Below are 22798 nucleotides of genomic sequence, written 5' to 3' on the forward strand. Positions count from 1 at the left end.
CTACCAAACCAACCCATTTTTGTTTTTGAAGGCAGGGTCTCACTGTGCAGCCCAGGCTGGCCTGAAACTCTCAAGCCTTCTGACTCAGTTTGTAGAATGTGGATTGCACTGCCCCAGTCTCTACTAGTGTGTGTTAAACAAAAGCTCCAAAGTCAGCTCCAAGCTAAAAGTTGACTTGAAGTCAGTGCTCTTCCGTTGCAGCTGGGCCTCTGATCCTTGCATGGACACAAGTGTCTCCATGGGCACCAAAAGCAGCTGGGTTGATTATGAGGACCCAGAGGTCACCGCGGGCTGCACCTCTGGATAAATGCCCTCAGAGAAGAAAGGGGCAAGTCCCTGAGTCATGGTCCTCTCAGGTCACACGTGGCTCTGGGACAGAACATGGGACTTACATGGTGAAGGAGAGAACTGCCTCCTGAGGGTGGTCCTCTGACCTCCACATGCTTGTTCTTCCCCTCCCCCACAAAGCAGAAAGTGGAAGGTAAGAGAGCTGAACCTGGGGACCCGACAGCAGTGGCCTCCATTATTATCTCTTTTATTATTTCTTGCAAATGACCTAGGGCCTTTGGGCACTCTAATGGGAAGTCTTCTTCCTTCTTCCTCCTCCCCCTCCTTCTTTTTCCTAAGGTTTTTTGAGACAGGGTTTCTCTGTGTAGCCTTGGCTGTCCTGGGACTCGCTTTGTAGTTCAGGCAGGCCTCGAACTCAGAGAGATCCACTTGCCTCTGCCTCCTGAGTGCTGAGAGCTACACTCATATTTAAGCAGTTCTGCCCTATTTTCCTTCATTTGTCTCTTTTTTGTTTTTTTTCTTTCCTAAATTCATTTTAGACAGAATCTCACGGATCCCAGGCTGACCTGGAACTCACCATATAACTGAGGACGGTCTTGAACTCCTTGATCCTCCTGCTTCCCCTTCTCAAATCCTGGGATTATCGATATGCCCAGCTTTCCTTTCTAATTTAAGAAATGATTTCTCCTTGTCTTGCCCAGAGCCCATCCAACCTCCCAGCCTCTGGGTTGAGCCAGTCCACCTGCCTACCCTCTCCATTTGATCAGTATGTTGCCTTGGGGATCTCCCAGGCTAAATATTTTCTAAATATTTTCACTCACCCCTCCCCTGGGCCCTTAAGTCCCCATCTGACCTCAAATTGGCCTCCTTCCCCCATCTCCTCTGCTAATGTTGACGGAACACTTACTATGCACCTGGCATTTTGCCTCCAGATGCCGTTGCTGGCATCTTCCAACACGGCAGGTCTTTCTGAACCGTGAGACTCCTTGTCATTGCCTCCCTTCTTAGTCTCCATCAGTTCATCTGTAAAATGCAGTGACGCAGAGGCCTTGAGGCTTCCTGCCCCCCGCCCCCCAGGCTGTAGCAATCCCTGGTGGCTATGGGCAAATGTCAGGGTTAAATTCGTTTCTGAGCTCGGAGGTGATGGAAGAACCACAAAGCTGGAAGGGTCCGAGTGGCAGTTAGGAAGGCGTCTGAGATTAAATTCTGACTGGGACCCCCTAACATATAGTGGGGGCTCTCATCCCATGTCAGGAGAACATTTAGGGAGCCCCAAGCATCACCTCTCTCCCGACAGGGGAGGGAAGCGCTAAGCCAACAGCATGGTGAAGCGCCCTGTAGGAAGCACCTGCCCCAGACCCTGACCTCTGCTACCCCGAGAAGAGCTGATTTAGGGTAAACAAGCTTTGTTGTTGTCTAGATAATGGTTACTTTGTAATTCGGTCAAGCCCTCCATCTCAACACACCTCGGATGGAGCTCCCGGGCCAGGGCACTCAACTCCTCCCACTCCGTCTGTAATTCTAGATTTCTCCTCCCATCGATTCCCTTCTTTACCCTTAGCCTTAGCTGGAGGGCTAGGCGTGCTGACACGACCTCGGACGAGGGGAAAGAGGAGGGGAGGCTGGGAGGTGCCGCGGGAAGCTTGCAGCAGGCCAGAGCACAGGAAAGCTATGGGGCTTCACGGCTGATTTCTGGGAAGAACTTTCGACATTCGTGAAGATTTAAAGACACCCAAGTGTGGGCAACCTAAAGAGCGCGGAGTTTTAAACATTGACTTCACTCGTTTATCAATCAAACTGTCGCCTGTCCTGAGCCTCAGTTCCTTTGTGGGTAAGTGGTCAGGATAAAAAGCACAGAGCCCTTGGGAGTACTGTGAGGACCCTAACTTGGATGACACACGCAGACCTGGCCCAGCGGCGATGTCTGTGGATACTCGGGTGCGGAGCGCGCGCTCGCAGACGCACTGGCGCGGACACCGTGGCAGGTCCGCAGGTGACGGAAAGGCGTCGGCAAGTTAACGGCGCTCTTTCAGCGGTCCTGTAGCCACTTGGTGGGGCCGGGGATCTCGAGCTGGGTCGGGAAGGGAGAGGGGCGGGGCTGGCGCGGCTACCTATCAGGGCCCAGCCCGCCGCTCACATTAACCCGCCTCAGGCCAGCGCCCCCGACTCTGCTAGCGCCGTCCGGACCGAGAGGTGTTCGGGCAGCTCGCCCACCGCTACCCAGCGCAGCCCGGCAGGTAAGCTCCAGGTAGCCTCAGGCCAAACGGCTGGAAGGTTGGGGACTGGTGTCCAAGTCCCTCGGTGGCCCCGGCTCCGAAACGTCCCCTCCCTGGCTGCCACCCCAGAAAGTGCTAGCCGCGTCCGCGTGCCCCGCCGCGCATCCGTGCAATGGGGGTGGGCCCCTGCGTCTCGGCCCCAGGACACGATGAGCAAGTGCCCCTCGCTGTCTCCGCTCCCTCGGTGTCGAAACCTTAAGGGGCGCGAATCGAGGCTCTGTGCTGTGCGTCTGAGATCGGGGCGCGGCACTGCCAGCGTAGGGCGGCCAGGCTCGGCCCGGGCCGCAGGCGGAAGATGGCGTCGGCACCTGTCCCCGCCAGGACCGGGGAGTTCGCATCTGTCCCTCCCTCGGGGATCCTGGGATTTGCACCGTCCCTGCGGCGACCTGGTGGTTTACACCTGTCTCCGACAGAATCCAGGTTTCGCATCTGTCCCCGCTGGGACCTGGGGGAAAGGGAAGGGGGGATACACGTCTTTGAGGGGACAGCAGAAGGGCCTTTTTAAGAGACTCGGGCAGACCAAATCGGTACTTCTTCAAGTTCTTTGTCACTTGCCCACGCTCAGGAGCAAGGACCCGCCGGACTGGACACCCCAGAGGAATCTGCCTTGCTTGTGACGTCGGATGTTTGTGTGGGGGTTAGGGACCCTCAGGAAGGTCGGCCGTGCGCTACTCCGGGTCAGCGCTTTGTGTTCGTGCTGTCCTCTCAACCCTGTGGTCTTGCAGATGCATGTGGCTTTGTAAACTGTTAATTGCTGCTCCCAAGTGCAATGAGCCACCTTGCAAAGTGTTGCTGTTTCTTGTTGTCGTTGCCCCTGCAGTTCGTAACACTGTTACTGACGCCTGGAGCCAGCTGCAGCTTCCTAGAAGGCCAATCTCCTTCCTACTTTGGGAAGAGGTCAGTGAACCTTGCTCTAAGCTGAAGAATCGCCTAACCTCTGCGGAGCAGGAGGTCCGGTTTCAGATAGAGAAGCTGAGGTTTATGCCCCAGTGGTCTCTTCTTGGCTGTGTGGCTTCCTACAGGCTCCTCCGCCATTCTGCACCTCAGTTTGTTGAGTTTGTGAAATATTCCGGTCTAGTGTGGTGGGAAGGAACCCCACCCAGGAGACTGCTGAACTACTCAGCAATGCTGCTGCTGTCTTGAGTTCCACCCCATTTGAGCATATTTTGGAGGAGTAACTTTCTGTATGCTTATTGTTGCTGTTCTGCAAATATCCACTTGGATACTTGAATACATCTGGGGCAGCTGCTGGCTTTGGATGTAATGTCCTGCTGTGGGGCAGGTGTGTACTCCTGACCTTCCACGTGTGCTCCTCCCCACCTCTTCACTTTCCCCTACTTCCCCCATTTTGTCCCCCTCTATTCTCCAGGATTTGAGGATTGCTTTTTTGGTTTGCGGCAGTGTCTCATGTAGCCTCGCCTGCCTCGAGCTCACTATGTAGCTGGATATGGTATGGTCTTGAATGCCTGATCCTCTTCCCTTCACCTCTGGAGTCCTGGGATTCCAGGTGTAGTCATTGTGCCCAGTTTATCTGCTGCTAAGGCTGGAACTCACGGTTTTGTGCGCACTAGACCAGCACTACCGACTGAACCCCCTATTTAATTTTTTCTAGACACAGTTTCTCTGTGTAGCCTTGGTTGTCCTGGAGCTCGTTCTGCAGACCAGGCTGACCTCGAACTCACAGAGATTCACCTGCCTCTGCCTCCCGAGTGCTCGGATTAAAGGTGTGTACCGCCCCTGCCCAGTACCTTCTTTATTTTTTCTTAAGTAAGCCCTCACCATGTAGTAGAGGCTAGCCTGCATTTTCAGTCCCCTTGCCTCTGACTCCCGAGTGCTGACTCTTAGTCTGTTTTCTGTTACTAATAACACAGTGCCCCAGATGGAGTGACGGCCATCTTGCTGGCAGAAGACACTCATTGTGTTATGTGATACTTCCGACTCACAACCTTGTCTCATTTTGGTCACCTGCCTCTAAATACCACAGTGAGGTTGAGTTCTAAATACCTCACAATGGGGATTAAATTTCAACACTCCAAGCTTTGGGGACCCTCGGGTCACACCTAGCCACCACACTGTCACCTTCTGAGCTCAAAAGCACCGGGCTGATGCTGATCTTAGCTGCTGTTTCTCTGTAGTTTCCCAGTTAGGTTTAAAGGTTGTCTTTGGTTTTGCTTTGTTTTATATTTTAGAGACAGGGTCCCACACTTTATAGACGAGAGTTTCTTTGAACCCTCGATCCTCCTGCTTCTGAGAGCCTAGGTTTATGGACCGATGGCACCAGGCTTATTTTTTTATTTTTCTTAACTCAAAAATGTTACCCTGCCAGAGGATGCTGGCTTCCAGCCCAAGCTTGAAAATGCAGAGTGTCATTTTCCAACCTGGTGACAAGCTCATTTAACTAATCTTCTTCTAAGCTGTCTTCTAGTTAGTATTTAAAGTTACTTTTGTTTTCAGTCCTAGCGCTGGGACCCTGGGCTTTGTGTGTTTTAAGCAACACTGCCTTTGAGTTCCACCCCAGCTGCAGCTGATCCTTTTTTGTAGGGATATTTCTTTAAGCACTGGGACGTTTGTTGGTTGTTTATTTGTTTTTCAAGACAGGGATTCTTTGTGTAGCCTTGGCTGTCTTGGAACTGCTTTGTAGACCAGGCTGGCCTTGAACTCAAAGAGATCTGCCTGCCCCTGCCTCCTGAGTGCTGGCGCTAAAGGTGTGCGCCATCACCATCCGACTCCTAGGAAGTTTATAAGACATCAGCACAATAACCTTTGCGGGTGTCTAGCTGGAGCGTCATCTCTTTTTTTTTTTTTTTTTGGTTTTTCGAGACAGGGTTTCTCTGTAGCTTTGGTGCCTGTCCTGGAACTAGCCTTGTAGACCAGGCTGGTTTCGAACTCACAGAGATTCGCCTGCCTCTGCCTCCTGAGTGCTGGGATTAAAGGCGTGTGCCACCACCGCCCGGCTGGAGCGTCATCTTTTGACACCTGTGAGAGGTCCTCTGTGTCTAACGCTTCTTGTCGTCTCACTGGTCAGTTGCTCTGTCCTAAACTCTTGGTTGTCTGAAGTGGCCTCATGTATTTGTGTCCTGACTCACGGTAGTCTGCGGGCTCTGTGAAACAAGGGATATCAAAGGGTAGGTCCCTGGTGCCTGTCATAGCTTGGGCATTTGGAATAAGTAACTCTGGATAGAGGGGTTGCCTGCATGCTGGGCTCTCTGTAAGATGGGTGACATACAGAAATGAAATTACTGCTGGATTCACTGAAAGCAAAGAAATCTCCGTGGACTGGAGATGTAGCTCAGTTGGTAGAGTGACTGGATAATACACACAGATTCCTGAGTTCGACTCCCAGCACCGAATAAACCAGGGATAGCAGAGAACATCTGTAATGCTAGCGTCCTGGAACTCCCTCTGTAGACTGCCCTTGAACTCACAGAAATCCACCTGCCTCTGCCTCCTGACTGCTGGGATTAAAGTGGTGCGCCACCACCACCGGCTATACTAGCACTTGCGAAGAAATAGGAGGGGCAGAAGTTAAAAGTTGCTCATTTTTGGCTACATATTGAGTTGGAGGCCAGCCTGGAATACAGGAGACCATGTCTTGAAAGAAGAGAAACAGGGTACAGCTAGCCATCCTGTCTCATGTTCCTGTCCCCTCACTTCTCTCTTAGTGGCGGGAGGGGGTAGTTAGAAGGACATATTTATTGGTCCATGAGACTTAGAGCGGTCCCTGCCACAGACAGTGTTTCCCCCTCTCCCTGGAAAGCATCCTGTTTTTAGTGAGTCAGTTACATTCGTGGACAATTGATGGCTCTTGCTTCCCCGGCAGCTGACGGAGAGGATCCCACGAGAGAGTCACTGTTTTGCTGTCTGCCTGGAACAATTCAGAAACTGTTTCAAGGAAGTTCTGAACGATGCCCGGCTTTTGTTGGTAGCGGCCACCAGGAAGCCGCAGTGGGTCTGGACTGGACGTGTGTGGCTGCTTTCTTTGTCCTACCCTTGGTTGGCTGAAGCCAAGCCTTAGGGGAACAGTGTCAGCAAATACATTCCCGGCCCATTTCTTGTTGGCCTTGAGGCAGGCAGGAGGGGCGGGCAAGGTGGCCAGGGCACAGGGTGGCTCGAAGAGGGCAGCTGATTTACCTAGTGTCAACATTAGGTTGTGACAATACAAAACAGCCTCTGGGCCCTGCCAAGCAAACCTGTTTTTCTGGAGATGGGAGAAAACTTGGTGCCCAGTTACTCTGCCTGCGAGGAGACTTGCCATGCTGGGAAGGGCAGGGAAGGAGAGCCCACCTGGCTATCTGGTGAAAGACGGTGCGCCGGAAAAGGTGAAAGTTAGGGAACTGAGCAAGTGTTTTTTTCATCGGAAGAGGAAACATTCACAAGGAAGGGATTGCAGTGAGGAAGCACCCCCATATGGGGACCAGGGCAAGGCCAGCTATGCGTAAGGACAGCCAGAGAGGTCCTTAGGTATGGCAAATGAGAGATGGTACCTAGACCCAGTGGGCAGGAGGTGGTTAGCGTAGACATTACCTCTGTGGGCCTTTAATGAGCATATCCTCCTTAGGGCACGTCTCCAGTGAGGCTCTCTTCCTGTCCTAACGGGTGACCCATGGCCCAGCATGGGTATATGTCCACTCTAGGGTCCTCCACACAAGGGCGTTGTCTGCTCTGTCCCTGTGTGCTGCTCATTCTCGATGTTTTCCAGAGAACTTCCTCTGCTGCCACATGCTGCCATGCCTTCTCCCTGGGCAGACAGACAGGTAAACATTGATTGAGGCCATAAAAGGCCATGTGTCCAATCCAGGTCAGCTGGCCCAAGGTGCTGGAACAACAGGGTGAGGAGAAGTTGAATCCTGTCCTGGACATGGGAGGGCTGAGGAGCAAGCGGGTCCCTGGCCTACCTGGAGCATGGGATGCTGAAGGCTTAGTAAAAGGATCTGGGTGAGCCCAGTACCATCAGAAGGAAGGAGGAGGATGGAGTCTGCCTCCCAGAGGAGCCCAGTAGGTTCTGGGGTTTTGTGCTAGGACTTGAACTTTCCAACAAAAAGAATAAGAAACTGAAGGGGAAGATGGTAGCTTATCACTCTGTCCTCTAATGGAGACAGAAAAGCACAGAATTCTGGCTTTGTGTGTATGTGTGTGTGTGATTTGAGACTCAGGAGAATTGTTACATCACAATACTCTGCTAACTAGAATACTTTCTAGACTTTATGGTGGAGCTGGGGGTGGAACTCAGGGCCTTCTGTGTACTGGCCAGGTGCTCTCTCATGGAGTTGGGGGCCCCAGATGGCAGTATTCTCAGAGAGGATTAACCAGGCAAACATGCCCTGAGCTTCTCTTTCTTCCCTGATGAAGAATTAGGCGTCCAGGAGGCCTAAGGAATCTGTCCAAAGTCACACAGAGCCCAGGGGTCCAGAGGGCCATTTTTGACAAGGAGTTTACACCAGAGAAACACTTGTTAAACCAAACACTTGTGGGTTGGTCTCCTGTCACGTGCTCAGCAAGAAGGCTAGAGGAAGGAAACAGAATCCAGATGGACACAGTCCCCTATACATAGCTGAATGTCCTTATGTGTCTTCCTACAGTTCTCAGGCAAATTAAAGATCTGTGAGCAGCCAGGTGCTGGGGTCAGGGATGATACGCAATTAAATGCTTTTTGTCAGACATTTAAGTGGGCTGAGGCTGTGGCTCAGCTGGTAGAGTCCTTGCCTCTCATCCACGAAGCCCTGGGTTCTTTTCCCAGTACTGAATCAAACTGGACACAGGAGAGTGACTGAGGAGGTGGAGGATCAGAAGTTCAAAGTCATCCTAAGTTATATTTTGAGTTCAAAGCCAGCCTTGAAACACAGGGTACTTTGTCTCAAAGAAAAGTTTATGTTGTCTGTAATCAAGTGTGTAAGTTCCATCACCCTCTTTGAAGGTTTGCTTCTAGATCTTTCTTCCATGAGGTTCCATTTACAGATACTGATGAACATCTCCGTGATCTATGGTAGGCCACTCACAACCACCTTGTAACTCTTTTTCCCCGGAGCCTAATGCCCCCTTCTGGCCTGCAAAAACATTGTGCCCATGGGATGTGCATACATGCAGGCAAAACACCCAGAGTAAAATAAATCTAATAGCGACTTTGCTCAGGGATAGCGCCGAGGTTGGTGGTGACAATGTGCCGGCGAGACCGGGGCTGAACCTTCAGGGTTACTTCCAGGCCACTGCTTTCTGTGTTGCTGGACAACACCCACAGACACGAATGCCCCTTTTTATGTCCTTCCCTTTCTCTCTCCTCCCTGTCTTCCTTCCTTTTTCCACTGTTTCTCTGTCTCTGCTGGGAAGTCAGCCCAGCCCAGCCCAGCCCTAGCAAGCTGTTTGGATATCTGCAGGTTCCTGGGAAAAGGGGGTCCTGAGTCTGGAGGAGGATTGGGGACTGCACAAGGTTAAAAAAAAAAAAGAAAAAGACAAACATCTCTCTATTCCCACCAGTTTGAGCCATTAGTTTTTCTTTGAATTGATGTTGCCAGCCACAGGCATGGAGTCAGACATTTATGGTTAAAAAATAATGCCATGTCCCTCCCCTGGCTGTCATGCTCCCCCATCCTGCTGTCTCTCCTCCTTTGAGAGAGAAGTTTGTGCTAGTAGGTGTATCTGTCTGTCCTGTGTGTGTTTGCGAGTGGGTAGATTTGTGGAGGTCAGAGGTCAGTGATGGCTGTCTTCCTCAATCACTCCCTATATTTTTGGGGATACAGTTTCTTACCGAAGCTGAAGTTCACCAGTTTGTCTAGATTGGCTGGGTAAGGAGCCCCAGGGATCCTCCTGTCTCTCTCAAGAGTCAGGCTAAGAACCGTCATGAAAGGCTTTTGTACGGATGCCAAGAACTCATGGCCCACCCCATGACTGCGGGTGCCTCCAGGGACACATGGCACATGTACCCACAACTCAGAATGTGCATGTGCAACTTTGGTAGCTGCCGTTCGAGCCCTCCTGAGAGAGGGAATTTGCCTGTTCAGAGTGGAGTACTGGGGCTATGGTTGTTCGCTGGCTGTGGTTCTAGCTGCCTCTGAGTCTGCCAGTTCAATAACCCAGCTTTGAAGGGGGAAGGGCAGTTTCGAGACAGGGTTTCTCTGTGTAGCCTTGGCTGTCCTGGAACTCACTCTGGCTGGCCTTGAACTTACTAAGTGGCCTGCTTTAATGGAGGCCCTGTATGGTGGTGGTGGTGGTGGTGGTGGTGTATGATATCTCATCTTTTTGCAGACCTGGGGTGGTACTGGTATCAGCTGGATTCAGAGAGTTTAGGTGACTGGTCTGTGGTCACAAAGCAGGAGCAGAGAAGGAACTGGAGCCTAGTTCTGTCTGTTCATACGTTCAGGACTTTTCCCAAGTTGTGCATGCTACTAGCACTTGGTGACATTCCAGTTTCATGGTCTGGGGCTAGGGTAGTGCATAGGAAAGGCAGCGAGGAGCTCTGATGTTCAGCTAGGGATGCTCAGCTGGTCCATCCAGCTACCACCATCCAGATGACTTTGGGGCCCCTGGCTGGTTCCATCTGCTCTTAGTTTGAATATCTGTGAGGTGGGCAGCAGGGTCCTTCCTGCTTGGTGCTGGGGGCGCCAGATAAGACATAGCTAGCGTGGGGCCGGGTGGTGGTGGCGCACGCCTTTAATCCCAGAACTTGGGAGGCAGAGGCAGACGGATCTCTGTGAGTTTGAGACCAGCCTGGTCTACAGAGTGAGTTCCAGGACAGGCTTCAAAGCTACAGAGAAACCTTGTCTTGAACAACCAATAAGAAAGAAAAGAAGAGGGGGCTGGAGAGATGGCTCAGAGATTAAGAGCACTGGCTGCTCTTCCAGAGGTCCTGAGTTCAATTCTCAGCAACCACATGGTGGCTTACAACCATCTATAATGAGATCTGGCGCCCTCCTCTGGCGTGCGGGCATACATCGAGGCAGAATGTTGTATATATAATAAATAAATAAATCTTTTAAAAAAAAAGAAAGAAAAGAAGAAAAGATGCACTGTGGGAGTCTCTGCCAGGGACTGAAGCCCCAATGCCTGCAGGGCCACACTGGCCAGATCTGTCTTTGCTCCTGGGAGGGAGAGAGCATGCCCCGGTTCCCAGATAAGCCTGTGGTCACACAGCTGAGGGCACAGGGGTCACCAAACATGGGCTGGCCCGTGAGGCTCGCTGTATTGCCCATCTAAGCTGTGGCATGGCACGCTTTGCACTTAGATTTGCATGCTGACACACTCACGGCAGCAAGTTCTTCTGCCATGAGTGTGCAGTAAGGTCACTGTGGGCTGCAGCCTGGGTGGGGACACAGATAGGTGTGTTCTCCTTTCACTGAAGGGTTCCAGTACTCATCTGTAAGTTTGTTGGAAGAAAAAAGCAAACAAACAACCTAGATGATGAAAACCAGTGCCGTCTCCTGGGGTCACACTGGGTCTTCTGGGAATACCTGGCTTTCATTTATTCACTCAGCAAACACTTGCTCCTCATCTGTCCTGTGTTGAAGTGGGACACAGAAACTAATAGCAGTCCGGTTTTTCAGCTGCTTGCTCCCTACCAGGTCCATTTGGATTGTGTCACTGGCCCCGTGACAGTATCCCAGTGTAGAAGTGAGAATACCCGAGGCTCAGATCAGTTTACTGGTCTGCCCAAGGACACCCCGCAACCCGTTTCCATGATCTAAACTACTAGGGAAACAGCCATATCCCGCGTGGTTGGGTGGAAGTAAAGGGAGGCAGAGAGCGGCTGTGAGGGCTCCTAGTGTCTGGGAATGTGATGCCTAGGCTGAGCTCTTCGGGACCCGCAGGAATGGCCAGTTTCCCGAGAATGCCCAGGTGATGGGCACTGCATTCGCAAGGGTCCAGGGTCACAGCCTGTTCCAGCTCATGGTTGCTGGGTGTGGTCAGAGAAGGGACCAAGACTGGGTGACTGGCTGGAAGAGAGACCCCATAGTGGTTGTTGCGTGGCCCTTGAAGTCTAGGAATCCACACACCACACAGTTGTGGCAGGTTAGTTGTGGAGGTCTACTAAAGACAGTGTGGCCAGGGTGGGGGTGGGGCTGGCAGGATGACTGACAGCAGGGACCCAGTCCCAGGTCCACAGGTGTTTGCCCTCTCCATTCTGATTCTTGACCTTAGGTGGACGCAGAGGCTCATGGGAAAGGCTTAGGTAGCTGATTTCTGATGGCGGTGGAAGGGTTACCGTGGACATGGAGGAAACTAATCCACACATGGAACGACGCCTTGTTTGCATACCCATCACGTTCTAACAGGGACAAGCTGGGGCCTTGTGCCTGGACAAGGAGCCCCAGCAGTGTGGCTGCATTATCTCCACTCAACAGCAGGTAGGGAAACAGAGTCCCAAGGACGGGAAAGGTGAAGTATTGGGATTAGAATGGTAACCCGAGATGAGAATGGGGTCTGTCCCAGGCCATCAAGATGGGAGAGCAGTGGAGCTCAAGAGTCTTCTAAGGAAGACACATGGGTGGCTGACCCTCCAGCAGGGCCTGTTCTCTCAGGCCTCCGGTAACAGCAGCCATCCAGTGCTGGGGATGCTGGGAATTCAGGCTGAAGGACTGAGGATCAAGGTTAAGGCCAGGTGTCCAGCTTCAAGGCTGAATGAAGTTCCATTCCACTGTGGCCCTTGTCTGGGAGCAGGCTGGGAACAGGGTCTGCTCTGAGGTGGAAACAGTCTAGCCTGGAGGTGAAAGAGAGGTGGAGACTGGGTTTAGGGAGACAAGGAAGCGAAGGAGGGGACCGATGCAAATGAGGGCCTGGTCTGCTTTCCCAGGGAAATGGCTTTGCATGCTGAGTCACTCGGGCTGAGCCTCCGGGCAGCGAGGTTCTGGACATGGTTTCATAAGGACCACCCAACATATGTGCACGTGTATGTACATGCACACGCAAGCACGTGTATAAGCACACATTTGCAGAGGCTGCTTCTAGTCTGTACCACTCTAAGACATCTTGGCCATAAGCGAGTCTGTGTCATTCTTTATCTGCATCTTTAATGTTACTTCTTTATTATTTTGTTTTTAGTATTGTGAGATGAAGCCTTGGGTAGCCCAGGATGTCCTTTAACTGCTGTGTAGACCAGGTTGGCCTTAAACTCTTGATCTTCTTCCTCCACCTCCTGAGTGGGGGGATTACTTGTACCATCACCCTGCTTCTTTTGCAGCCTTTATGTAGGAGTTTTAAGAGTTTCTGCAGGGAGGTTTTTTTTTTTCAAGACAGAGTATCTCTGTGTAACAGCTCTGGCTGTCCTGGAACGTGTTGTAACTAGGCTGGCCTCAAACTCCCTGAGATCCACCTGCCTCTGCCTCCCTAGTGGCTGGGATTAAAGGCATGCACCACCACTGCTCAGCCTGTATGAATATCTTGACCTGAAGCCTTCTTTTTCACTGGGATTATGGGTGAGTGCCACCATGACCAGTGACATTCTTGCCTGATGTATGGAGCTAGTGACTTTGGCACATTGACTTCTGTCCGCTCTGACATTCCACAATACCATGAGTGGGTGTCTGGGGTGTTTTGTAGACACACATACCTGCTGACTTGTTGAAGGAGGCTTAGCGGGAAGGAAGGAACCCCCTAGGTGTTCGTGCTGAGCGTTGCCCTTGCCCCTTCTGTGGCTTCCGCTTCCTGACTTTTATGTGAGCTCTGTATTCTCCTCTCTGCTTCTCAGTGAACTGGCAGTACAGTGACATGGTCAGTGAGGTCAGGCTGCCCCTGGGAGATGGTGACATTGCTGGCTGCTGGCCAGAGTTGGGAATGGCTTCCATGAAATGCAAGTTCAGTCTGGGAAAGGGCCTATCGTGGCCCATCAGGGCTCTGAGTGGCTCTGAGCCAAGCTAGCTAGAGACCTGCTGGTATCTCTATATTGCAAATCCTTGATCTCCTTTTTTGTTTTTTAACTGCTGCCAAGCACGCCCTGGGGCAGATATGTCAAGTGTTTTGAGTACGGTACCTGTGTGAGCACCCCGGTGACACCAGGTGACCTTGCCTGGCTCCTTCCCCGGGTCACAGCCTAGTGGTGTTGGGGGGAGGCATGCTCCCACTTTACAGCTTTGCAGCTCTGCCCGCAGGTGCACTGAGCAGGTGGAGCCCCCTTCCCTCCTGCTGCAGCCCACAGCTTCCACCTCCAGGCGAAGGTGTTGCCCGGCAGGTGCGGCTGCTGGGGCTGTGTTTACACTTCTGGTCCTTGCTGCCGTTGTCCTGTGAGACTTGAGCTGTCGTTGGGAACAGATGTCGGCCTCCCCTGTGCCTTCCTCTTAGGAGGGGAGACAGCCACCTCTTTGTTGAGACAGAAACTCTGGACAGGTATTCTTTTTCCACTTCTGGAAGGAAGAACAATGCTGTCCTTATATGGCTTCTCAAAGCCCGGAGCTCACCACGCCTCCCTACCTGCTGTGGTAGCTGATGATGTCACCTCGTGTGCACTCGGCTCCTTGATCGCACACGACACTACACGCGTTTGGGCTGCGCTGCTGACAGTCACCTGTCTCGAGTCAGCCCTGAGACACCTGGAGGGTCCCAGGTTACATTCTAGTCCCCCGAGTGCCTAGGCTTCCAACCATCTCTTTCTTTAATGCAGGGAGTGGTCAGCGGGACACTTCGGTGTTTAGCCTCCGGTGGCCTCTGGAAAATGGTTTTATGCAGTGTGCCTGTAGTCGGCTCACCTTACAATGGACATTGGTCTGCCTTGGCCTAGGGACGGGAAGTCTTGGGTCACTGTTTATTCTTAGCTCAGGCATGAACTTTTCCAAGACCATGTTTAAGCTGGTTCTTGTGTGTCAGCGTGTATGCTGGGGATGAAGCCAGGGTCTTGTGCTCTGCCCCTCACTCGGTTGTTGGGAGGTAAAATAATGGAATCTCCAGTCTGGACACAGCCCAGTGCAGGGTAAAGAAACAGGCTCGAGCCAGCAGGACCTGTGTACGGTCTTCAGGATGGGTGCCAGAGTCTTTTGGATTTGAGACACCACCTGCTTATATGTAATGAACCAGACTAAGGACTAAGGGAGATGGCTGCTAGTATCCTCAGCACCAACTCAGAAAACCAAACCTGGCCGTGCTTGCCTGTAATCTTAGTGCAGGGGCTGCCGAGGCAGGAGGATCCCTTGGGCTTGCTGTCGAGTCAGGCTAGCAGAAACGAGGACAGTCAAGGAAGGGCAATCAAGGAAGTCACCAACATTGATCTCTGGCCTTTTCATGCACACCTGTACACACACACATGCATATATACACACATGTGCGTGCATACAAAAGATATATATATATTTTGAGACAGGGTTTCTCTGTAGCTTTGGGGCCTGTCCTGGCTCTTGTAGACCAGGTTGGCCTTGAACTCAGAGAACCACCTGCCTCAGCCTCCTGAGTGCTAGGATTAAAGGTGTGAGCCACCAACGCTTGGCTCAAAAGAGCTATCTTGGGGATGAGGTCAGAGTCTACATAGGAAATTCGGGTACCTTTCTATGCACTTTCACATATGATTATATGTAATATAATATTCACATATTATTATATGTAATATTAAGTGATTCTGTGCATGGGATAAAGTTCCTATACTCTGAGTCACCACATATGCTGTGTGATGTTAGGGCTCAAAGTTTTTAATTTTGGATTCTTAGCTGTTCAATCCCCCCCACACACACTTTCTTGTGGATTTTCAAGACAGGGTTTCTCTACATAGCCTGTCCTGTAACTCGCTCTGTGGACCAGGCTGGCCTCGAACTCACAGAGATCCACCTGCGTCTGCTTCCTGAATCTGAGATTAAAGGTGTGCGTCACCACCGCCTGGCATTTTGTTTTTGTTTTTGAACAAAGTCTGTGTGTCACACTAAGGTTTATCTGGGCTGGAACTTTCCGTGTCTCCCTAGACTGGCCTTGAACTCAGATCACTCCTCCTGTCTCTGCACTAGCATTTGATTGGGCTGTCAGAGCGTCTAGATCACACTCTCGTTGCCTTGATGCCACGGACCTAAGGCTGCCCGGTCCCATGTGGGGTTCACTCTGGTGAGTCAGTCACAGAGTCCCACTCAGCCCGTCTCAGTGGAGATGGAACCAACCATTACTAAAGTGTGAGTCACCACTGTGAGCGGTCCAGAAGCTTCTGACCACAGGAATTGGAAACTGGGAATTTGAACCTTGAGTAGGCAGGGTGTGGCTTCCAGTCTTGAAGTTACTTGGGTCAGGCTTTCAGTCTACCGTCCCTGACTGGCTGCTGCAGCTCTGGCCCTCAGCCCTACGTTCATGACAGTCGGGTGGGGAGCTGTCTTGTCCTGGATGGTTCCTTTCCTTTTTTCTCTTCTGTTTGAATCATCACTTCATTGCAAGGTGATGTAACTATTTACAAGCTCATAAGTAGTTCAGTTTAGCCGGGCAGCACGTTGCTGCAAATCACTTATTCAGAATGATCACCAGACAATTCCAGATGCAGAGCAAGGATCGGAGATAACCTGCTGACTGAGTGGTGGGTGTAAGCCACCAAATGGACCTTGATCGTTTCTTAGGAGGGGTACAGTGTCATTGCAGTAGAGCATAGAGGAAGAGTTCGCCATGCAGATGAGTTCTCCCTTAGTTAACTCTCTATTTCGTCTCAGTTGAGATAGATGCACGCTCATAACTGGCTGAGCTTGAGCCTTGTTTTAAGGCGGCATCAGGCCGGGCGGTGGTGGCACACGCCTTTAATCCCAGCACTTGGGAGGCAGAGGCAGGCGGATCTCTGTGAGTTCAAGACCAGCCTGGTCTACAAGAGCTGGTTCCAGGACAGGCTCCAAAACCACAGAGAAACACTGTCTCGAAAAACCAAAAAAAAAAAAAAAAGAAAGAAAGAAAGAAAGAAAGGTGGCGTCAGATCCACAGTGCCCTTGGGGCTGCCTCCCTTTCCTGCAGTGCAGAGAGATGCTCTCCACCACACACTTCTCCACCCAGTCTGTTGTGCTCTTGCCCCTTGCAATCCATCATGTCCCGTGCAGAGATATGGTGGTCCAGGCGACTCTTGACCTCCTTACGTGTTCTATGTAGCTGTCCCCAGTAGGTGACCTTCCAGGCCAGGGCACTATTAGTCCTCCGAATGTCGCAGAGGTAATGGCGTTTCTGAGCCAGTGCCTGCCGTGCTTTCTCCATGTACTCTGCCTCCTGGATTTGTGTGATGGTCTACTGCTTTACTTTAGGTGAGCAAGTTTTCGCTCATTCAGTTTACCAACAAGCCAGGCGGTGGTGGCGCACTCCTTTTAGTCCCAGCACTCAGGAGGCAGAGGCAGGCAGATCTGTGTGAGTTTGGGGCCAGCCTGGTCCATAAAGTAAGTTCCAGGATAGCCAAGGCTACACAGAGAAACCAATAATAATAATAAATAAATAAATAAAATAAAAAGTTTATCAACAAAGTCTCCAATAAAGGTCCCATGTTTCTTAATCCCATAGCCAATGGCCCCTACTACTGAGATGGAAGAGAAGGTCTCTGGGGATAGAAAACATAAAATAAACCCAGTTCTAAACACGCAGGGTCCTGTTACACCAGTTTTAGGACAAAGGATGAAGAATTTCTCAGGCGTCAGTCCAAGATGTACTTTTCCTCAGGAAGAGGTGGTAGAGGGGCCAGCCAGATGTGCTGTCCTGTGTGAAAGACCCTTGTTGCCTGTAATATTCCTGGTCCCAGGAGCTGCCTTCTTCAGACATGGGGCCGCTGTGGCGGTGGCAGAAAGTTCCACCAGGTACAGCATGGCCTGCAAAGGTTCAGACGGTGGTGTTTGTGTCCCAGTGACACAAGCTTGGCCTTTGCTCTTTTTCTCCCAAGCCTGTCTCTGAGACCTCTCTGACCAGGTTTGGTCACAAGGGATACTGGGTAAGGGAGTGGGTAGGAGGGTCTTGATGGGCCTCCATGAGGGAGGGTGCAGAAGAGTTGTCTGAGCAAAAGTTGAGGGATGCTGAGAGAGCGACACGAAGTCAGAAGCTTGAGGGAGGGGGGCTCTGAAGCACTGTGTGGCCGCTTTGGGTCTGAAGATGCATTGATAGCTACAGATGTGTTTAGATAAGGAAAGTGTGTTCTTGTGACAGACTGGGGTGGGAGCAGTGGGGAGTCTGCTCAGATTCTTTGGGTTTCCTGGTCTTCAGGGGACAGCGGGACTAGAAGCTTTATGACTTGCTTCTGGAGAGGCAGTCCAGCTTGTGTGAATGGCCTCGGTGATGGCATCTCTGGTTTCTGTGACTCATTCTGGGGGCAGAGGAGGGTCAGGAACGTTCAGATTCCAAGGCCTTGCAGTCCCCATGAGCTCTGCTGTACCCAGCATGCCAAGTGCCTGCTTTGGTCTTGTGTTCTGAGCCCCAGCGGCCCCCATTGCATCGTTTTGGGGAACCTAGTCAAGCTCGGCCTATTTTATCCCACAGAGGACATGTCGGAGGCGAGACTCATGGCCAGAGACCTCATCAAGACTGTCCTGCATGACCAGGTCCCCCAGCCTCCAGTGGCTCCTGGGCCTCCCAGCGTGAAGGAGCCCATGGAAGAAGAACATATTAGTCCTGTGAGAGATCTGGACCTCGTGGAGTGCCTGGAGTACAGGTAGGGCCCGCTGACCAGTGTCCTTCTTTGGACGTGGGGTGAAGCAGCACCTTCTGTATAGAGCAGAAGTGGGGTGGAGGTTGAGGAGGCTCCGCAGCCCACAGGGCTCCTGACAGTGATTCCTGGGTCTCAGGACCAGCATGCCGCAACCTGGGCCATCTGGCTTCACTAGGAGGGGGCATGTTTGCTGTTGCCACTGTGTCCAGATAGGGAAGGCCCCTCCCTGCTCAGGCTGTGAGACCCATCACTTCACTTCCCAGTGGAAAAAGAGCCACCATACTGGCCAGGGCAAGTCTTTCTGCACACAGGCAGGCAGGTCAGTACAGGCTCTCTCTGTGTGCCCTCGGCTTCAGCGTTCACTGTCACTCTGGTCGTGGAATTAAGATGGGACTGTTTGGGTGCCTGTCTCACTTCCTGCTCCATTCCTGAGTGAGTTGAAGCCTGGGACAGTGTTTATTTGGGGGGGTTCCCAGGGTATAGGTGGGATCAAAACTTCCCAGCCCGGTTGCCAGGCAACCAGCCGTGCTGGCTCCTCTCACTCCTGTCACCACCAGAATCGAGAGACCTGGGACACTGGGTCAGCGGTGCAGGTGGCTCCTAAGATCCCCTCTGCAGGGACTTTCCAGGAGCTGCTGAGGCATTGGTGTGGAATGTTCGGGCAAACCCCAGAAAGGGCTTAATCAGGCTGGTTTCAGTGTGTGTATGTCTTAGGTAGGGTTTCTGTTGCTGCAATGAAACACCATGGCCAAAGAGCAAGTTGGGGAGAAAAGGGTTTATTAGGCTTACACTTCAACATTGTTGGTCATCACTGAAGGAAGTCAGGACAAGAACTCAAACAGAGCAGGATCCCGGGAGCAGGAGCTGATGTAGAGACCATGGAGGGATGCTGTCTACTGCCTTGCTTCCCCTAGCCTGCTCAGCCCACCTTCTTATAGAACCCAGGACCAGCAGCCCAGAGATGACATCACCCTCCATGGGTGGCCCTCAGTAAATGAGAAAATGCCTTATAGCTGGATCTCGTGGAGGCATTTCCTCGGCTGAGGCTCCTTCCTCTCTGATGACTCTAGCTTGTGTCAGGTTGACACAAACCCCAGTATCGTGTATGTGTGTTCACCACACAAGTGTCTCTCATTTCACTGGAGAACTTTTGCATTTTTTTAAAGATTTCTTTTACGTGCATGAGTGCTTGCCTGTACGTATGTCTGTGTACTGTGCAGAACTCAGAAATGTTGTGTCCCTAGAACTGGAGGTACTGGTGGTTAGAAACAACCACCTGGGTGCTGGGAGTTGAAGCTGGGTCTTCTGCAAGAGCAACAAGTGCTTTTTGTTGACTGCTGGGCTATCTTGTCAGTTCCTAAGATTCTTTTCTGTTTTTCAAGACAGGGTTTTTCTGTAGCTTTGTAGTCTGTCCTGGAACTAGCTCTTGTAGTAGACCAGGTTGGCTTCGAACTCACAGAGATCTGCCTGTCTCTGTCTTCTGAGTACTGGGATTAAAGGCGTGCGCCACCACCACCCAGGGAGATTTTCATTAAATTGAATGTGTGCACCATTACACCTGGTTCACTCAGGAATTTGGTTTAGCAAGTGTGGCTAGACCAGGGCCTGTTAGTCACTCTCGGTCTGAAGAGGGTGCAGATGCAAGTGTTTCAGGACTGGGACAGAGGCAGGTCTTGGAGCAGGAAGATGAAATGAGGCCCAGTTGAAGGGGGCTCAGAGCACCCCACTGCTCCTACCATCCACTGTTACCATCAAAGCCCACCAGGTAGCACCCCCTTCCCCAAGATCCTCTAGGGGAAAGGTCAGGTGATGGTTTTTCTGGCTTCCAAACAGGTACATGAGACACTCTTAGTATTAATGTGTGTCTGAGTTCCACAAGAGATGGACATGGGGTACAGACTGGGGTCGGTCCCCTATTGGCCCCTCTGATGTCTCAGTAGCCCGTGGCCTATCCTGTAGGGTCACATTTGAAATGGCCTTTACTCCAAAGTGTACTCATGGATGAGAGGGACACCAAGGTTTGCTGCTGGCCCCCAGCAACCCACTGCCCACCTCTCTCTGGGCCTTGAGTGCCCCAGGAACACCCGGGTGGGTGGATGGTATGACCTCCCAGCATAACCGTGCCTAACTTCCTGGCATCTTTCTGCAGAAACCAGGTGGCCCTGAGGCTGGCCTACATCGGTGATGAGATGGACCTGTGTCTGCGGAGCCCCCGTCTGGCCCAACTGCCCGGGATTGCCATGCACAGGTAACCAGCTGCCCAAGTGGGCAGGTGGAGCCAGAACCAGCACAGGCCTGGGCCCTAAGGGTGGTGCCCTGCAAACCTTGGAAGAAGTGTGGGAGCTCCCAGGCAAGCTTGAAACCCTTTGCTTCCCAGCCCCCAACCTTTGCTGGGTCCCCCATCCTTGCATCTGGCTGTAGCAGTAGGTCAAGCTTCACCCAGGGTCTTTCTGTTGCCCCTCATCAGGCTGGACAGTCCTGAGAGGTCCCAACTCCCAGGGCAGTGTGGACTAGACCCCAGTGGCAGCCCCTCGTTTGGTCTCCAAGGAGGAAAGGTGTAGGTAGTGACTTACTCAGTGGCCTTCAGAGTGGTGAAGACCACTCTGGGCAGAGACCCAGAATGCAGTCTAGGAGACTTTCTTAGTCGAGAGAGCAGGGTGTCCGAGGACCACAGAGGCTGTGTGCCATGTTGTACGTCACGCTGTAATGAGTCACATGTGCAGGTATCCAGTGTCTGCTGCTACAGTAACCACCTTGCTCATTCCATGTCTTACAGACTCGCTGTTACCTACAGTCAGACGGGTGTCAGGGGGGTTTTCAGAAGCCTGATTCGCGGCCTCACCAATCTCAGGGAGAACATCTGGTCCTGGAGAGTTCTGACTCCTGGCACCTGGGTAAGAGCCTTGACACCTCTGGTCCACTGTGTGTGCTGTCTGGTTTGCCATAGTCTCCACCCCTCTCTAGAGCTTCCTTCCACTTCCGCCCCATCCCAGAAGCCTTAGTGTGTGCAGCAACTGCTTGACTGGCTGCTGAACTCGCGAAGGTTCAAGTACACACTCAACAGTGCCTTCCGGTCTCTGCTGAAGGGATCCTTCCTCTGCCAGACGGGACCCTCTCTCAGCCATGGTCTCAGTGCAATGACGGCTCCCCTGCTCACTTCCACTGGCTTGAACGCCCATGTTCACATTGTGACGCAGGACCCCCACTTATGCTTGGTCCCAGTCCCCAGGAGTGGTCTCTGCTCACCCCAGATGGTCCCTAGGCCTCATTCTCCCTTTCCTCTTGGTCCCACAGGTGTCACCTGACCAGGCCCGCGGACAGCTGTTTCCCATGGTGCTGTTGGTCCTCTTACTGCTGGGCGAGGCCTTGCATTTGCAGCTTCAGTGAAACCCAGTGGGGCGGGGCTGGTCCCTGCCCCTCAACCACCCCCTAGAGGTGCCGGCACCCTAACTGTGGTGTTTCCTGACTGTCCCCCTTTTTTTTTATATTTAACTCAGGATAGTGCTGAGATTTCATACAAGTTTTCTGGGTTTTTGTAAGGCAAATGAATTCACCGTACCTCAGGGGCATTACTGGTTAAATGCCCTTAAGGCCTGGCTGGCTCTTGACCCCTGCCTGCCTTTCTCTCTGCAGGCTGGGCCTGTGGCCACCAGTGGGGGGAGTGCTGGCCACACCCCTGTTTGTGAAGCCTTGAGGCACAGAATCTACTGGACTAGATTCTTTGGGGTGAAGAGTTCAATAAAGTGTTGTTTCCAGGAGAGTTCAATAAAATGTTGTTTTCAGCCAGCTTCCCCTTAGGTCCTCTTGGGGGGCTGTCACAAAACTGAATATAGATGGTGATAGGGGGAAAGGGTGTCCTTTGTGCCTAGTCCTGCAGATCCTGCCTGCACCCAAGGGCCATAAGCACCCCAAACCCCTAGATATGGTTTCTCTGCATAGCTCTCTCTGCCTGTCCTGGAACTATGTAGAGATCTGTCTGCCTCTGCCTGTGCCACCACACCCAGCTCCACAGCACTCTTGTCCCCGTCCGCCTGTGAGCCTAAGGGGAGTCTGTCTACCTCCTGTGTGTATGTGGGGGGTACAGCTGTCATGAAAATCCGTGGTGCTGGGATGTGCTGTACAGGGAGCACCGACTCCCACAATGGGGCTCAGCACCCCCACCCCAGGCCTGGCCCATTCTCTTTCTAGACCAACCAGGGCCTTCACCTGGAACTTTGCCCATTCCCATTGGACACCAAACAGTGCCCCTCCCCAGTGCCTGTGACTTCAGGGTCCACTTTCTCTGACCTCCTCCCAAATGCCCTTCTTATGTATACTTGAGTTGTCCCAAATTCCCCAGGTCTGGGTGAGGTGCTTTTTCAGTCTCTGCAGTCTTGTGTCTGTTACCACCTTGGTCATATCTTGCAGCCTCGGTGCCCTTCCTGGGAGGACAGGCCCACATAGCAAAACCTCCCTGAGAAGAGCCATTTTGGGAGATGAGGCAACCTGGCATCCAGACCAAGGGTCAGGAGACTGATGGTGGGATGTTAGCCTGCAGGGCTGTGACCAGGGGTGGCTGTCAGGGCTGGCTCATTCCTGGGACAGGAACTAATTCGCCTGTGGCTGTGAGTCCTCCACCAAGGTGGGGGAGATGGTAGGAGCTGGAATGAACTCTGCTCCAGAGACGAGGAAAAGGCCTTCCTAGCCTGGG

At 52.2% G+C, this 22798-nt stretch overlaps 1 protein-coding gene and 1 pseudogene across 2 annotated transcripts; one reads left to right on the forward strand and one right to left on the reverse strand.

Annotated features, from left to right (window-relative positions):
* Nucleotides 1-1916: 1916 nt before the first annotated feature.
* Nucleotides 1917-21890, forward strand: Bik (BCL2 interacting killer). 2 transcript variants are annotated; one of them, XM_075960180.1, is made up of 5 exons: nt 1917-2119; nt 17940-18111; nt 20258-20356; nt 20885-21002; nt 21403-21890. In XM_075960180.1, the coding sequence occupies exons 2-5, from the start codon at nt 17945-17947 to the stop codon at nt 21493-21495; spliced, it is 477 nt and encodes a 158-aa protein (XP_075816295.1). In that variant the 5' UTR covers nt 1917-2119; nt 17940-17944; the 3' UTR covers nt 21496-21890. The 2 variants fall into 2 exon arrangements, with proteins under 2 accessions (XP_075816295.1, XP_075816294.1); XM_075960179.1 differs by lacking the exon at nt 1917-2119 and adding an exon at nt 2446-2525 and having other exon boundaries at nt 21403-21888.
* LOC142842921 (ATP synthase peripheral stalk subunit b, mitochondrial pseudogene) lies at nt 13614-17275 on the reverse strand (annotated as a pseudogene).
* Nucleotides 21891-22798: the final 908 nt, after the last annotated feature.

The sequence above is a fragment of the Microtus pennsylvanicus genome, chromosome 2, assembly GCF_037038515.1.
Source record: "Microtus pennsylvanicus isolate mMicPen1 chromosome 2, mMicPen1.hap1, whole genome shotgun sequence".
NCBI lineage: Eukaryota > Metazoa > Chordata > Mammalia > Rodentia > Cricetidae > Microtus > Microtus pennsylvanicus.